At 39.8% G+C, this 17,929-nt stretch overlaps 1 protein-coding gene across 3 annotated transcripts; it reads left to right on the forward strand.

Moving 5' to 3' along the window:
- Positions 1-639: 639 nt before the first annotated feature.
- LOC144077076 (inactive rhomboid protein 2-like) lies at positions 640-17,603 on the forward strand. 3 transcript variants are annotated; one of them, XM_077604534.1, is made up of 19 exons: positions 640-1,046; positions 2,400-2,556; positions 6,093-6,242; positions 7,810-7,961; positions 8,047-8,230; positions 9,423-9,623; positions 10,418-10,546; positions 10,741-10,850; positions 11,217-11,435; positions 11,571-11,682; positions 11,808-11,882; positions 11,989-12,150; positions 12,386-12,468; positions 12,642-12,705; positions 12,830-12,924; positions 13,037-13,112; positions 13,184-13,284; positions 13,631-13,784; positions 16,202-17,603. In XM_077604534.1, the coding sequence occupies exons 3-19, from the start codon at positions 6,105-6,107 to the stop codon at positions 16,631-16,633; spliced, it is 2,487 nt and encodes an 828-aa protein (XP_077460660.1). In that variant the 5' UTR covers positions 640-1,046; positions 2,400-2,556; positions 6,093-6,104; the 3' UTR covers positions 16,634-17,603. The 3 variants fall into 3 exon arrangements, with proteins under 3 accessions (XP_077460660.1, XP_077460659.1, XP_077460661.1); XM_077604533.1 differs by lacking the exon at positions 2,400-2,556 and having other exon boundaries at positions 641-1,046; XM_077604535.1 differs by lacking the exons at positions 640-1,046; positions 2,400-2,556 and adding an exon at positions 2,605-3,099.
- The last annotated feature ends 326 nt before the right edge of the window (positions 17,604-17,929 follow it).

Consider the following 17,929-nt stretch of genomic DNA (forward strand, 5'->3'; position numbering starts at 1 on the left):
GCCAATACCCTCCATACACTATCACGTCAATGTTAGAATGTATAGTAGCATCTTGTCCCATTTTGTCCAATTGGTCATGAACTAGTGTTGTTATTGATAATTCACGTTAACACTAATACTACTATTACTTGTCACCCATTTTACATTTCATTCATTCACTCATTTTTAAACCGCTTATCCTCTCAAGGGTTGTGGGGGGTGCTGGAGCCTAACCCAGCCAACCACGGGCACCAGGCAGGGAATCGATGGCCAGCCAATTGCATACCAGAAGGAGACGAACAACCATTCACACTCATACCTAGGGGCATTTTAGAGTGTTCAACCAGCCTACCCTGTATGTTTTTTGGAATGTGGGTGGAAACCAGAGTGCCTGCAGAAAACCCACACAAGCCTGGGAGAACCTGGAAACATACAGTGAGATGAACAACCATTCATACTCACTCATACCTAGGGGCAATTTAGAGTGTTCAACCAGCCTATCCTGCATGTTTTTGGGATGTGGGGGGTAACCGGAGTCCCCGGAAAAAAAAAAAAACACACAAGCCCGGGAAGAACATGCAGACTTCCCACAGTGAGGACTGACCTGGGATCAAACCCATGACCCCAGAACTGTGAGGCTGACGCACCAACCACTTTTTCACCCATTTGATGTCTTAAAATTGCCCCTTAATCCAGGGACTAAAACGTTTAAGAATAAAACAAACATTTGTACACGAAAGGGTTAATATACGTAGAATACTTTTTATTTTGAAGGGGGAAAAAGAAAAGAAAAAAACATAAGATGAGGAGATAGTATTTCTACCCAAGCAGTAGCTTGGTTTGGGGGCGGTGGGGACAAATGTGGAGGCCGTCCAGCTCGCCTCCTCTGCGGGTGAGGTCAGTTGAAACTCCGCCTCCCGGTTGCGGCTGCGAGTCAAGCCAAGGATGTTGGAAGACACAAAGAGGGAAGTGCCGACACATCGGCGGAAGCTTAGCCGACAGCGACGTTGTTTGGAGGCCAAGTCCCACCTGCTCATGAAGAACACGCCGGCCATTCATTTTCGCATGTGAGTTAAATATGGAAAATATGGAATTGAAAGTTGTTCGTTCATTTCATTGTATTGACTCCAGGGGGAAAAAGTTAGCCTCATTAGCACTAGTCGTGTCGGTAGCGGGCTTCACGTGAAATGGAAAAGTGGCTTGCAGTAACGATCAGAAATCACCCACAAACTCATTTGTCCAGTCTGGTTCATCAAATAGAATAAAACGCCATATTTGTTCCAGGAAGGAATTTTTGTTCCTAATACTATGTACGCTCGTTCAGGAATTCCTGAAGAGTCGCCACTTATTGCTGCGCGAAACCTTTTGTTATCCCTGTTTAGAAGTCATCCACAATTTTTAAGTTGTTTTTCTCATACTTTGGGACATTATATGATGTTTTATTTCCCTGACAGCTCTCCCGTTTGTTTTCCAAACTATGCGGGAGGCAGCGTTCAAACACGGCCACGTGACTGTCCAACACTACAATGGACGCTCACGCCACATAATCAAACAAATTCCATAACTAATGGGCTATTGTGATCTTATCTATGAACAAAATACTCAGCACAAAATATGTGGGTGACTTAAAAAGTGTAATGTACTTGCATAAAGTCGAGATTTATTCTGTTTTCAGCCTGACAGTTTGATTTGCACCTTTTGTCATTTAATTTTCAGCTATTACATTGTCCTACCTGCCACTTTAACATCCCTGACATGGAGATAAATAAATAAATTCATTCATTTTCTGACGCGCTTATCCTCACAAGAGTCACGGGGGCTGGTCCGCCCTAAATAAATAAATTTCAGATAAATTAGCTTGAGGTTAAAATTAGAAAACAAACCTGTCGTGACACAGTAATGTCGTCTCATCTCATTTTCTGAACTGCTTTATCCTCACTAGGGTCGCGGGGGGTGCTGGAGCCTATTCCAGCTGACTTCGGGCCAGAGGCGGGGGACACCCTGAACCGGTAGCCAGCCAATCGCAGGGCACGAGGGGCCGGACAACCATTTACGATCACACTCATACCTAGGGGCAATTTAGAGTGTCCAATCAGCATACTATGCATGTCTTTGGAATGTGGGAAGAAACCAGAGTACCTGGAGAAAACCCACGTAGTCCCGGGGAGAACATGCAAACTGCACACAGGTAGACCGACCTGGATTTGAATTATTTTGAATTGGATTCTTGTAATATCAGGCAATAATGTAGTAATATAGTTCAAAAGTCACGTTACAGGAATTTCTTACATATTTGTTACTTGTACTGTATGTGGATTGTGGGATTTATTTTGATGGGTACGTCTGAGGTCTTCAAGTCCTATTCTAACTAAAATGTAGATCATACAATTTGTAATATTTGAAACAATACGCTTCTGAAGTTACAGAAATCCTCACAACATAAAATCGAAAAGAAGGAATAAGCCTCCATAACAACAAGGCCTGCTAGGAGAAGTGCAGAGAGTGGAATTTACACTACAAAGATTCTCATTTCAAGCAGAAAGGATACTGCTTCACAACACAGTTGTGAAAATTAAGGTACTGCTGTCTTTGCAGTTTACGTTATAAATACCTTTGTAATGTAACAATGGAAACTTGTATTATTGTTTTATGCCTATCAGTGCTTAATGAATTTTCATAGTTGTCTTCCATGACATGACAGTAAATTGAGGTTTTATGATGGTGACAGTGTCAGTCTTGCCGCATTCTGAAATAAAACAAGACGCTATGTAGTGAGTGAACACCGTCGTTCGTTGGACTTGAAAATCAATGAAATATGAACTTGGCTCTGCTGCTTTGCTGCTGTTGGCAGGGAAACTATTGCTGACTTTGGAATCTCACTGGTAGTCTTTTAGCAGCTGCCCTAGCGAACACAACAGTGCTTGTTGCAGCCATGAAGCCATGTTTTCACAGCGCATGAACTCCTTAAGTGGCAGAAAAGAACCCAGATATAGTATTTATAGTATTTTTTTACCCCACAAGAGTGAATACTTTCATCGTGTTTTGTCTTCAATATGTTGGGGAGCTGAAGGAGAAACAAGGCGGCTGCTTTGAGAAGCAAACACTCTCGCCCGTGTACAGGTTTGGGCATGCCAATTCTTTTGGGAATGCAATGTTTTACACTGCCTATGGTGTGGTTAATTGAAATGTAGAGTCTTGGCATTCTGTCATCGTAAAACGAAAGCAGTGGCTCCTGTCTTCTTATTGTCAACAGGATGCTAATCAGGCGAAGAACAAAACAAAGGTTTTGAGTCATTGATATTGGAAGATTTTTCAGTTTGAAATAAAGAATGAGTGGGTTGCCTTGACTGCTAAGACACTACAGAAACTCACACCCACCCACGTTTTTCGATGTATTCCGATAGCGATCCTGCTGGCTTAGTTAACGACTTGCGCTCTTGTGGTTACGCATGATGACGACTGATCAGTGCTGACATTTTTGACACCTTTTAATGGACGGTGTGTATTTTATTTAGCAGGCCAGCAGGGAAAAAATAGTATTTAAGATCTGAAATGATCTGATAAGAACATGAATAGTAGCAAGTTGGTGTATAACACATGGGCAGAGAGATAAAGATATATATTTTTTGGAGGGAGGTGTACTTGGCACAAAATTACATTGCTAATGAAATTGTTTGGTGTACTATTATTTACAGATTGTTGTGTGTGTTAAGTTTGTCTTCGCGGAGTAATCGGTGGTGTGCTGTACTTTTGTTTCTTTTTTAGTCAGGCATATCTGCCTCCTCCATTGAGTTCAGGGGTGAATGTTTTTGTATTGCAAAAATGTTGACACTTGGCTCTAACGCCATCTAACACTGACTAGATTGACGGTAAATAGCTTCGCTGGGTTCATAATGCAGTTCAGGCATTTTGATTTAAAATCTCAAAGGGAAGGTGATGACAAATGAAGAAATTATTGCGGGTTCAGTTCCTCATTGAGAGGATGACGAGGATGACTTAAGAACTGTTGTTTCAGATCAGGTTTTAAAAGGGAAAAGCTTATTAGTGATACCATGGGTTCATTTCAATGTATGAGACAATCATCACTGGTAAAGACTTTTTGACCATGTTGAAGAATCTGTGACTAAAGCAGTCTTAAAGGAGGAAGGATGTTGTGCAATGAACATGAATTACACATAGCTACATTTACCCACATTCGATGCTAGTTTTGTAACAGGTGCTGATTTTCTGCACACATTTATGGAACTAACATTTGAAAGATATCGTACAGTGGTAACACAAAAATAAGTCTAGTGCAGTGGTGTTTGCACAGTGTCTGTCGATCATGTCCTTGTTTTGGAATAAAATGTCTGCAAGAGTTACTGTTGATAGGCTGAAATCTAGCCAATTTTAAGAATGAATAAGATCTATAAACTATTGACATAACCGTTCTTGACTTGATAATGAAGTAGTTGTTGATCAAATGTTGGAAAAGAAGGATATTAATGCAAATGGGACCACAAAACCGCCAACTCTTCTGAGCTTTCTCCATCCTTCAAATTCTTTCTCTCTGTCGAGAGAAGAGGAGACAGCCTGTGGTCTGCAGTACTCTTCACCACTTGAGCTTTCTGTCCATTAGTGAAACTATTTCATTAAGTAGATGGGTGGGAGGATATGTGCACCCATCTGTGCTACTGAAGGGAGTTGAATTAAGATTTTAAATCAAGCTTGAAATGTTTATGCACTTGTCTTGGTAGTGGATTCAATTGAGGGGGGAAAAACACTACAGTTGTCATAAAAAATTAAAAAGTGTGCTGTGGCTGGTGAAATAACGTTGGCCTGACTAGAGAAAAAATATTCTATTGATGGAGCGGGTGTCAGGTTTCCCTGCTTTCATTCCTGACACACACACACACACTCAATGACTGAACAACAATGTCAAAGCTGTCCAGACCTTAATGACATAATGGACCAGATTGAGACACTTTGGGGTGAATTGTGGAGTGACTCTGGTTACTGCAGAAGTATTTGGTGTCTTGCTCCCATATATTTTGCGCACTTAGAAAAAATCTACAGTTTGTTCCATTGTTGATTGTGATTTTAGGCAGAAGTCAGCAGGTTGCGTCAAGTAAGACCATCCATGTCTTATCATCTCTGTGTAGAGAAAATCGGCTCAATACATTCAGTTTCATTTTATAGAACCTATGTCAATAGACTGACTAGATAGAATATTTGCTAAGTTGGGTTAAACATTACCGAGAAGCTTCAGGTAATTTTAGAATTGGGCAATGCAGAAGAAGGGGCCTCCACATACCTGACCAGCTGGAAAAACCATGATTGAACTCATCTGCTGCTGTCAATTTTTTTTCCACTTTCAAATGAGTCCTATCATGCACACAGTAGTTATTCCAAGTCCTATTAAGATTAAACCAATAAGCATGTGATGGACAGAATGGAGCACAGGTTGTGGCACCAAGGTTGGGATACTTACAAATTAACTGTTTAATTAAATTCTATTCTTAAAATAGAAACCGAGCATAAACACTAATACATTTAAGTAAGCCTGCTGCGATATGCAATAAGCCAATTAATTGCACGATAAATGAAAATGAGTCGGTCATTTTTGCAGCTGCTACTTATCGCTGCATGCGTTTGAGCGAGCGACTCGGTGGAGGAGTGGTTTGTGTGTCGGCCTCGCAGTGATGGGGTCGGGGTTTGAGCCCATGTCAGTCCTCACTGTAAGGAGTTTGCATGTTCTCCCTGGGCATGCATGGCATTAAGGTGTCTTCTGCCTGGTGCCCATAGTTAGTTGGGATAGGCTCCAGCACCCTCCGCGACCCTTGTAAGGATAAGCGGTTCAGAAAATGAATGCATGAAAAAGGATTGTATATATTGTAGACTCCAGTTCTTTTCACAAATGTTTATTGGTCATCAACACTCCGTAGAAGTAAAATTCAGACATAGAAAATCAGAAAACACATTACTATATTGAGACTAAGGACAAAAGACACCGTAACTAGTTGTACTATATGTAAAGTGTGTCATTTGTAGAATAACAAATCAATGAGTCATTTGGTTTACTTACTGACTTACTACACTTGCATCCTTATATGGTATTTTTCCTTTTTTTCCAGAAAGTTGTTAGGATGCCATCACAGGGTGGGGAAGAGCCGCCTCCGAATGGGAGCCGCTCTGATAGCCGACTCAAGAGCAAGAAGCCACCCAGTCTTATCATAGCGATACCTACGCCTGAACAAATGATGTCCCATGACCCCACTAAACTGGTAGGTAGGGGACCGCCTCCACCTCCAACACTTCTTCACCACATGGTCTTTTTATAAAGACAGTTGACATTTTTGAAGTGTTTCCATGATTTTTACAGGTAATTTCTATAGTATAAGCTAGTGTAGTTTTCTGAGAATATTGTTACATATCCACAATTTCAATGTCAGGGCAGCGAATACATTGCAATTAGACGCTTCTGTGTCTTAGGAGACGTTTTGTCGTCCAATCGTGATTGACTCAATGCTGTGGTGAAGTATAAAGTGCAATGCTTTTAAATGACATGCATTCAATTTCCATACATTACAAGGAATTACTGTTAATGGCTTGACAGTTCTATGCATTAAAGACCCATTAAAGGGGGTTGTCTGAATTTATGGTATTTCCTGATGAGAACTTTGTTCTTTTCCTTGGAATGGACTGTTAAGATAAAGCGTAATATTGAATCTTCTGTTTTCGCTCAACAATAAAAAATAGAATATATAATAGAGATTCGAAAGCGAGTGTCAAAGTGGCAGCCCGGGGGCCAAATCTGGCCCGCCCCATCATTTTGTGTGGCCCGGGAAAGTAAATCATGAGTGGTGACTTTCTGTTTTAGGATCAAATTAAAATGAAGAGTATAGATTGATTTTCCCCCTTTTAAATCAATAATTGTAATTTTTTTAAACATTTTTTTTCTGTGTTTTTAGTTCAAAAATCATTTTGTAAAATCTAAAAATATATTTAAAAAGCTAAAATAAACATTGTTTTAGATCTGTAAAAAAACTGGGTATTCAGGGCTTTTAATCCAGTTCTTTTAATCAATTTATTTAAAAAAAAATCTAAATATTATATCTAAAATGGTCCGGCCCACGTGAAATCAAGTTGACGTTAAAGCGGCCCGCGAACCAACCCGAGTCTGACACCCCTGTTCTAGAGTATTACAATATGTTCCTAATCAACCCTCCTGTGGTACTTTCCAAATAAATCTTTATAGGCATGTCCCTCATTTGGAACCTTTAATATTTTCTCTTTGCTGTACATGTACTTGAATACTATATATATGTTAATCTCCCTGTTTGCCAAGGCAGAGGGTCACGTTGGACAGCTGTTCATTTACTTTTTAGGCAGGAGGCCAAAACTTTCCCCTCTTCCGGCCTCCTGTCCTGAATACAAATTTGGTATTTCAGGAACACTGAGTCGATGTTAAACTCTTTTAACTGGGTACGGTGCCACCCTTAAACTGTTGTTAAAGACCATTAACTCTAGAAACCATGCATACATTTGCATACAACCAAGCAACTGTGCACTTTCTTTTCCTAACAAACAGGGGAATTCAATTTGGAAATACCATGCTCAATGGTGTACTTATACTTGTAAATTAGCCATAGTTTTTCATATCTCTAATAGAAATATTATACTGTCCCTGTCTTAAATAATACTTGAATAAAATGTTTTCCAGTCATCCATCCCAATGAAAAAGACAAATATGTACTGACATGAAACCAACCTATGAGGAATTTTCTATTCTGAACTGTTTTGCCCAAAAAATGCATAAAATGTATTGCGTTTCGTTTCTGGTCCGGTTAGCCCCTCCGACCATCGTTGAAGAAAACCATGAGTGGCCAAGCGACCAGTTCCGTGTCAGAAAGTGTCAGCGCTGCCGTAGATGGAGACCGGTCAGTCTCCGAAAGAAGGGAAAAGTTTGGAAGACAGACCTCACTCTCACAAAGTATTCGCAAGTAAGACCGTATTGGTTTTTCGTCCTCCTTGAACAAAAAGCTTCTATTACGACAAGACCTTTCTGATGTTGCTGTGCACCTGTAGGAACACAGCCCAGTGGTTTGGAGTCGGCGAAGACTGTGAGACCAATCAGCAGGTTTGGCAGAGGAAGAGTCTGCGCCACTGCAGCCAGCGCTATGGCAAGTTGAAGGCCCAATACAGGGAACCTGACACGGCTACAAGCTTCGAACAGAGCTTGGAGTCACCAACCCCACACAAGATGCCAAAGGTATTCTGCAGTCCAAATTATTATTATACAGTGGTGCCTCGAGATACGAGCTTAATTCGTTCCGGAACTGAGGTCGTATGTCGATTTACTGGTAACTCAAATGAACGTTTCCCATAGGAATGAACTAAAAACAAATCAATTCATTCCAACCCTCTGAAAAAAACACCCAAAACAGGATATTGAATTGGAAAAACATTTTTATTTGTTCCAATTCGCCATCTATTAACAAAGTAACAAATAACTAGTGGTTTAATAGTACTAAAATGTGTTTAATCGTACTAAAAAGTGTTTAATAGTACTGAAATGTGTTTAACAGTACTAAAATGTGTTTAATAGTACTGAAATGTGTTTAATAGTACTAAAATATGTTTAATAGTACTAAAATGTGTTTGATAGTACTAAAATGTGTTTAACAGTACTAAAATTTGTTTAACAGTACTAAAATTTGTTTAATAGTACTAAAATGTGTTTAATAGTACTAAAATATGTTTAATAGTACTAAAATTAGACGGATTTCGCGGAGGGGAGAGAGAGACGCACAGAGAGAGGGGGAGGAGATTTTTTGCACAGCAACGCGCTCGTAACATAACATAAACAAATTTAAATGAACTTGGATTACGATGCAGACACGCTCAAAAATAAGTTTAATCTAACCTTACACTAAACTTAATTCTAATTTTGTTTTAAATTTTGATAGCTTTCTTCTACCGGGTTGGCTCTATTTGCCCCGCCTCCACCCTGACTTTCAGATGCAACCTATCGAGGGTTGTTTGCTTTTGTATTCCTTTCAAAATATTACGAAAATGATGCACACAAATGTCCTCACAATAGGATAACACACGACCATTTGCCAACAAGTAGTATATACACCATTCGCACTGACTAACGGGGATAAAAAAACATGCAAAAAATATGCAACGCTTCGCCCAGTGCTCGTAGAGACATTACACAAGGGAATTGCGACCAGAAAGACAGTGTCCATGATGTTCTTATGAGCAGCCTCTTGCGTCCCCTGTATGCTCGTATATCAAAATTTGTCTCATCTCAAGATAAATATTTGCCCGAAATTTTACTCGTATGTCGGGGCACTCGTATGTCAAGGTACCACTGTATATTATTTAGCCTTCGGTTAAATTTCCTTTAAAAAACCCCAAAGGAAAACACTTCTCACTCATCTTCTTCTTTTTGCTAGATTGTTGATCCCCTGGCACGTGGACGAGCGTTCCGTTACCCGGAGGACATCGACACTCGCTCCCCCAAGGCTCCCATCACCCCCGGGGTCACCTCGCTCAGCTCCTTTACCAGCCAGCGCTCAGGGTACAGCCGCCTCTCCAAACGTAAAAGGGAATCTGTGGCCCGCATGAGCATCCGTGCTGCAAATAACCTGCTGAGGGTGGGTGAGATGCTAGGAAGCATGCGTGTGTGTCCGTCCGTGCATGTGTTCCAATTCGAGTTGCACCGATACATTTGCAAAAATACTTTCGGTGGCAGTAGTAGGAGTTCAAAAAGTTGAGTTTTTTTATGTATTGTGGTAGTCAGTGTTTCCCAACCAGTGTGCCGTGGGAAATTGCAAGAAGTCATACAATGTAATATTGGGAGAGAAAAAATTATATGAATATAACGAGATTAAATTTTAACTATTATGAGGTTAAAATCTAAATATGATGAATGTTAAATTATAGATTATACTTTTACAAGATTCAAATTGTGAAACAGTCATTTTGTTGCTTATTTTTCTCTAATATGACTTAAAAGTTGTTTGGTTTCAAGGGCATCAACTTTTGGTGATGTAAAGTCCGGGTGAGCATATTTTTTTTGCGTAATATTAGGAGATTGAAGTCATAAAATTATGCGATTAAAAACATGACTTTACTTATTTTTGCATCAGCTGAACTGGAAGTTGTTCAGGGTCCGCAGACATCAACTTTTGGTGACATTAAGTCAGTGTGAAAAATGAGATTTTGGAATCATTTTGGAGGTTTATGGGATTCCTGCTGATAAAACTTTGCTGAGAACGACTATTGTTAATATAGGCGACATAGTTTTAGATTAAGATTTTCAGATGGTGGTGTCCCTTGAGATTTTTTCAATGCAAAAAATGTGCTGCAGCTCAAAAAAGGTTGGAAAACACTGGTTTAAGTTTCTTGTTTCTGGTGACAATAATGATCAAACTTTTTTTTTCACCAGGGCCGAAGCGGTTTAGCTGGTTCCTTGACAGGTCGCAGCTTTCCCAGGAGGAGCTTTGTCAGGCCCAGTTGGATGGATGAGGACACTGTGGACTCTGCAGATATGTCTGAGTCACTCTTTTTTAGCAAGGTTAGCCAGAATCCAGATTACATGCCCACCATACACTATTCCAATTTCATATGTTTTTTTCCTCTGAATCATTCGGAATTTCCTAATCTGTCTGTAGAAACCGACATTTGAATAGCAAAAATGATGTCACTGTAATAAAAGACTTGTATCTTTACTACCTGTGATTTTTGTAACATTTATTATTTTTGCTCTAGGTTGATGTCCAGGATGAATTGTACTCCATGGCCGATGATGTATTTGAATCACCGCCTATGTCTGCTGCTTTTGCCCCTTGTGAGCAACCAGACCAGAAATTTATCAGCCTGTGAGTAAAAAAGCCATATTTTTAAAATATATTTATTTGTTTATTTTGTAGGATAAATCTTTCTTCCAACTTTCCACCATGTTTTAAAGGAAATCTGAATGAATGAACTTAATATGGCCTTAGTTGGAGGCACTTACAATGGTGGCAAATTTCAACATTCTTTGTTGCCATTTTAAAAAGACTTGTTTATTTTGAACACAGCCACATTTCCAGTTATAAGAAGGTTTCAAAGTTTTTTTGGGTCGCACAACCTGCCATTTTACAGGGGTGTGTAAACATTTTATAACCACTGTACAGTCTGTGTCAATGTACACTACGTATTTATGTTTGTCTTGATATATTTGATGTATTTATCTCTATATCCAGTAAAGATGTATCTCGAACACCACGCACGCCAACACCAGCCCAGGAGAAAAGTCACCCTCGACGCGGCCGTCGCATCGCTTCCAAAGTGAAGCACTTTGCTTTTGACAACAGAAAACGCGACTATGGAATGGGTGTTGTGGGCAAGTGGTTGAATAGGCACTACCGACGCAGCATCAGCAGCACCATCCAGAAGCAGCTAGATGACTTCCACAGCCACAGGTTGTGAATAAATGCTCACTTTGTGCAAAATTACAAAATATGACCTATAAGGTTAAAGTATTACTGATAGGGGAGTACATATTCATCTTTAAATGAATGTCTCGCACGTATTTAAGTTGTTGCTTGTGCTTTCAGGCCATACTTCACCTACTGGATCACATTTGTCCATATTGTTATCACATTGCTGTCCTGCTGCACTTATGGTTTTGCCCCTATAGGGTTTGCACAACATTCGAAAACTGACTTAGTAAGTGAATATTCAAAGTTTTTTTTTTCTTTTTCAGCATATGTGATATGCTAATTCTGTTTAGTTTTCCTGTTGCAGTCATAATGTGTGATGTTATTTATGCAGCCCTCTATTGCCCTCTGTAGGTGCTGAAGAACAAAGGCATCTATGAGAGCGTCAAGTACATCCAACAGCAGAACTTTTGGATCGGTCCAAGATCGGTAAGTGTCAGTATAGACGATGGATACTACTGATACAGACTGATTGTATACCATTGATACAGACTGAAGACCTAATGTAAATTAGAATAAAAAAATCCTTTTTTAGGATGACCTGATTCATTTGGGAGCCAAGTTCTCTCCATGCATCCGTCAGGACAAGCAGATAGTCCATCTCATCCAGAAGGCCAAAGATCTGGAAAAAGAGTCTGGCTGTTGTGTTCAGAATGACAACTCTGGATGTGTGCAGACTTTCATCTCGGACTGCTCTGTAGGTTTTTCAACATATTCATACATCTGCACAAAACAACTTTATTGGCTAGAATAACAAATTCCTTCTGTCACGTGCACATAATCTTTAAGAATGTAATCCATTTACAATGCTAATTATTCACAACACACTCGTTCAAAAGTACGCAACTGAAGATTTTCATGCGTCAGTTTGTCTTGAGAATCAACATTTTTTGTCATTTATATTTGATACCAAAAAAACACTTTCCCTGCAGGAGACATTGGCCACGTTTATTAAATGGAACAATGAACAGGACATCAACAGGTCCTCAGGCGCTGTCTGTCACCAGGACCCCAGGTAAGCTGATACAGTAAAAAATGGGTTAAGCTACTTGACCCCCAGAAGGCAAAAAAAAAAGGTTCAGGAGATAACAGTGTTTAATGCTATGTATGTTATCTAGCAAGTGATATACACTAATCTGTTGTACTTAAGAAATACCTTTTCAAATATGTGTCTCACTGTGTGTCAAGAATATGTGAAGAGCCCGCATCAGCAAATACTTACATATGGCCGGATGACATCACAAAATGGCCGGTGAGAACATTCGAATACTATTAAAAACATTCTATTGTGATTTCAAACGTTTGCAGACCTTTCTGTATTTTGCATTGCGGTCATCTGTAGTAGTGTATGGTTGTGTGTGTTTGTGTGTGTCCAGGTGTGTACACTTCCCAAAAAGTGGAACCATACAGGCTACAGGCACATGGACTGTAACATCAAGGGGCGACCTTGCTGCATAGGCACTAAGGGCAGGTACGATGTTGACAAAACTACCTTTTGTCCGAACTCAGGGCATGCTGGTGTCAATAATTATTATGATGTGGTCGGTATGAGCTTGTCAAACTGGCAATATTTCCTCCTGCAGGTGTGAGATCACAACTAGAGAGTATTGCTCTTTCATGCATGGCTATTTCCATGAAGATGCCACGCTTTGTTCACAGGTAGGGTATTCATTGTGTTCAATTTTGTGATTTTTTTTCTTTTTTCTGATTCACACGGCAACTTCCTGCAGGTTCATTGTCTGGATGATGTTTGTGGCTTGCTTCCTTTCCTAAACCCAGATGTACCTGATCAGTTCTACCGTTTCTGGCTGTCGCTTTTTCTCCATGCTGGGTATGTACGTACTGTAGTTCGTCCTGCCAAATATATTGTGTCAACTGACCTTTTTTTGAGTCGTCTAACTTTAATGACTGACTGGTTTCTGCTAAATCAGCGAGTCAACATTAGTTTTAAAACTGCTTGAAATAAGTGAGTAAATCCTCTCTTTTCTAAGGCATATAAACATATAAAAATGGACATTAATAAATGCTACTATATGCCTTAAAATGTTTACTCACACACTATTCTTAAATACTCAGAATTTCTGACGCGCCAAATTGTTGAGTTTTACTTTTACAAAGAGTCCAAATGTGCTCTGTTGTATAAATGTATCATCTCACACTTACATTTATGTCTTTAGGTTGCTGCACTGCGTGGTATCCGTTGTGTTTCAAATGACCATATTGCGAGACCTGGAGAAGCTAGCTGGTTGGGTTCGCATCTCCATCATTTACATTTTTAGCGGAATCACTGGCAACCTTGCCTCGGCCCTCTTCCTGCCTTATCGAGCTGAGGTTGGTTTCTCACTCTTCAGTACACACATACACACAAAAAGCATGTTGTAGTAGTCCCTGGTCTGCAGTAAAACAAATTCAGGGTCATTTTAAACATTGTAGACCAAATCTAAGCATTCAGATGATACAATCATTTAAATAGCAAACATCCTGTGTGGCGGTCTTCGTTGTGTGCTTTGGCTCAATATAAAACATTTAAATTGGTTACCAAATAAGGCAAAAAGGATACCAAATCTCCACATTGCTGTGTTTTGATTGTTCCGACCTGCACTGACTGGTGGTGTGGTGTTTATCCTGGTGTTCCCACTCATTGGTTTAGCGCAGCTTACTTCAGTTACTGGAGAAGGTTTCGCCTTCTTCGGATTATCAAAGCAGAGTTGACCTTCCATTTATTCAAGAAAGTTCTAGAGGTGCACATCACCAATCATAATGTGCTCAAATGAGTGTTCAGGTCATAATTACCACTATTCTCCATAATCAACTTGTCCCTTAACTTATTGTAGTGGTACATATACTTTACATAGAGACATTTCGTCAATTTATTGTATGTGCTCCTTTAACGATGATGGTCATTGCATGTCTGGAGCATTTCTTATGTAGTGAAGGGATACTTGACAGTTTGATAATGGTTACATGTTTATTCGAAAGCTGAGTTCATAAAATAATGTGTTCAAGATCACCTACTTTTTATTGGCAAGCCTATTCTCCCGTGTGTTCGCACGTCTGAAGCAGGCTGCGTTCTTCCATTTTGGGATTAGTTTAATGCCATTGTGTGGCCAAACAAAGGCCATTGCTAAACGGGATTATTCGCGGTTGTACGCCGAGTCACAGCCCAAATGTGTCTGGGATTGTTTCTTGTCCTCACACCTTCTGCCACGTTTGAGCTTTATCCTCGCACACCTGGAAATGTTTGAAGCAAACAAATAGATGGGAAAGATTTGAGAAAATGTTGTAACAACAATTTTAAATGTAGGTCACTTGTTTTTATACTGTTTCAGACAGCAGATAAATGCCACTATAAAATTTTCGATCATGGTGACAAGGTAAGGGTAGAAAAAGACATTTTCTAAAAGCTTCTAATGGGAGATGGAATTTGGAAAAGGTTCCATATCGGAAACTTCCCTCTGGGATTAATTGGAGCCAGACCATGCATGAGTCACCTGTGATCTATTTTTTGCTCCACTACGTTTTTGAACCTTGTTTGTTTCCCTTGTCGCGACGTGAGATAGCTTATAGCGTGACGCAACTTGGCGTGAGAGTCAGAAATCCAACCGTCTAACTTGCCTAAAAAATAACCAGCTCAGAGGTCTTCCCACACCAAGAATACGCACAGGAAGCCTAACTAACACACGACGGTAAAGCCACTTACGGAGGTGCTTTAAGTGGATTACTCTTTAAGTGTGGGGCTAAGAAGAACCTGTGGTTCGGGCAAAAATCGCTTGGATGACAATTTGGATTTCCAACCGATAATATTCACGTTGAATTTTTTTAGGAAAATTGCTACTGCTCAGGTTAAGAAAGTGTGGAGCTATATTTTGGCTGTCAGGTATTTTTCTTTCCAATGAAATGCTTCCTCGCCATAACGCCATGTAGAAAGTTTGATCTCATCCAGTAAAAAATGACCATTCTGGTTTGTATTTGACACGTATCAGTCATACCGTCTGGGCGGTTTGTGTGTCATGCTGTGGGTAATGCTTGTCTGTTGAAATAAATTCAATTCACAGATTAGCCATCTGTCATTTTACAAGCAGGCAAGACACCAAAATCAGTTCTGATGTCATCTACAGTAATCCTCTCACCTTTGTTTTCCCTGCAACAGAACCAAACCCCCAGATGGTCTCCGTGTAGGTTGACCCATGCACATCGATAATGACGTCATTAAGAAGCCGTTTTTGATGATGCTTCTCAGATTTTTATTTTTAATCTGCGAAAATTAAAACGTCTGATGTTAAACTATGAGGTTATTAGTTTCTAATTCAAATGCCAGAAAGGATCTAAAATCCTCTTCACTCTCAGGGTTACTTCATCTGCAGTTAGACACAATGAATCATGTCCAATGATATCAATATTTTGTAAATAGGCTAAAATCATTTCAACAACAAATTGTGCTTCCAATCTTGGGGATCATCTGTAGTGTTTCAACATAACTCTAAACCCATCCACAACTTGACTGTTGCCTTGCTAAAGAAGTCGAGAGTATTGGTCAAGTGGCCTAACATCTCCTCAGACCTAAACCACATTGAGCACCTTTTTTTCCAAAGTAGCCAAACAAACAATCTTGGTGAACAGCATGAGTACTCCACATGGTAAAGTCTGAAATAGGTCATTTAAAGTTCTGTATGATTTTTTTTTGGTGTGTGTGTTGTGAACAAGAATTTAAAGGATCAGATCTTGGTGTGTCTTTCTCTTCCCCCTAGGTGGGTCCAGCCGGATCACAGTTTGGCCTTCTGGCATGCCTGTTTGTGGAACTCTTTCAAGGTTGGCAGATGTTGGAGAAACCATGGAAAGCATTTTTAAAACTCTTGGGAATTGTCTTTTTCCTCTTCCTGTGTGGCCTTTTGCCATGGATAGACAACATTGCCCACATTTTTGGCTTCCTCAGTGGGATGCTCCTCTCCTTTGCCTTTCTGCCCTACGTCACCTTTGGAAATTTCGACAAGTACCGTAAACGCATCCTCATAGCTGTTTCGCTGTTGGCATACGTTGGCCTGTTTTCTTCGCTCATTGTTTGGTTTTATATTTACCCCATTAACTGGCACTGGTTGGAGCATCTCACCTGCTTACCCTTCACGAGCAAGTTCTGTGAAAAGTATGACATTGATCATGATATCAATCATGTGGTGCACTAGTGGTTAGCTTCTTAAGCTAACCACAGATAATCCAGGTCTTCTAAGTGTCCTTTAAGACTGGAAATCTTGATTTTTGTTTTGGTTGGTTACTCTGATGATGCATCTACTTGTATAAAACCTTTCATCTTACCAGCATTTACTTGCTGGTGGGCCAATGGATCTTTAGATCTTGAGGATGGGAAAATTACTCAGGACCTTTAATGCAGAAAAAAATGGATGAAACCAAAGATGCTTCACTGGTTTTGTCCAGCATTTCAAAGGGAACACTCGAGAGAAGTCTGTTCTGCTCCAAAGGGAGACCACCAGGATCAAGTTGATGGACTGGATACCTCACCTAACAGGTGACATCAGGTCAAACACTAGGGATAAATCTACTGTTTCAAAGATGACTTTATTTTCCATTGTGGATTTAACACTTTTAGGTCAACAAAAGTACCTTCAGTGAAAGTGTGACATTGGTGGACTGAATGTTGGACCACCTGTTGCCTTAAATCCGCTGCCATTTTACTCTACGCTAGTTTGTCTAGCGGGCGTTTTCTTCAGCGATCAGGCAAGTTTCAAGGTACCTAAATAGGATATTTATGTGTGGGTCAGCCATTGGCAATCTATGTTGAGAGCACTTGTGACAAGGGATTAGCGAGTTAAGTGAGTTATGAGATTTATCAGTTGACTCGCAGGCCGTCTGATGTCATGGTAAACATGACTTGTATACACTTGTTATAGCTTTTTGTATATCTTATATATATATACAGTAATCCCTCGCCATTTCACGGTTCAACTTTCGCGGCTTCACTTCATTGTGGATTTTTTTCTGGGGACATTTTTTTATTATTTTTGTAAGTTCATAAAAATGTGAAAATCCACACTGAAACTCATAAACAGAAGCCACTCTTGCTAAGAGGACTTAGCACTGAAGAAAACAAAAATTATATTTTTTTTTAGTAGGGGTGACCCTACTTTGCGGTTTTTCGATCATGTCTGGTCCACATTAACCACAATATTCGAGGGATTACTGTATAGCAATGTTTGTATACATTTGAGCTCATTTTAGCAGCTATTTTTAAATGTCCTGTTTGTTTTATGCCCCGAGAGAGCTCTTTATGTACTAACTTGCAAATCAATCAGTTGCGCCTATTTTAAGGAATTCCCCTGAACTGTGCCTTTTTTTTATTTTTACTAGGAGCTTGTGAAAGTTTTAATTGACAACTGAGAACATGATTACCGCATTTTCTCACATATAAGCCGTATTTGTAACAAAAAAAATGACGACTGGATCAAGGGTACGGCTTATATGCG

This window comes from Stigmatopora argus, chromosome 7 (assembly GCF_051989625.1).
Source record: "Stigmatopora argus isolate UIUO_Sarg chromosome 7, RoL_Sarg_1.0, whole genome shotgun sequence".
Classification (NCBI taxonomy): domain Eukaryota; kingdom Metazoa; phylum Chordata; class Actinopteri; order Syngnathiformes; family Syngnathidae; genus Stigmatopora; species Stigmatopora argus.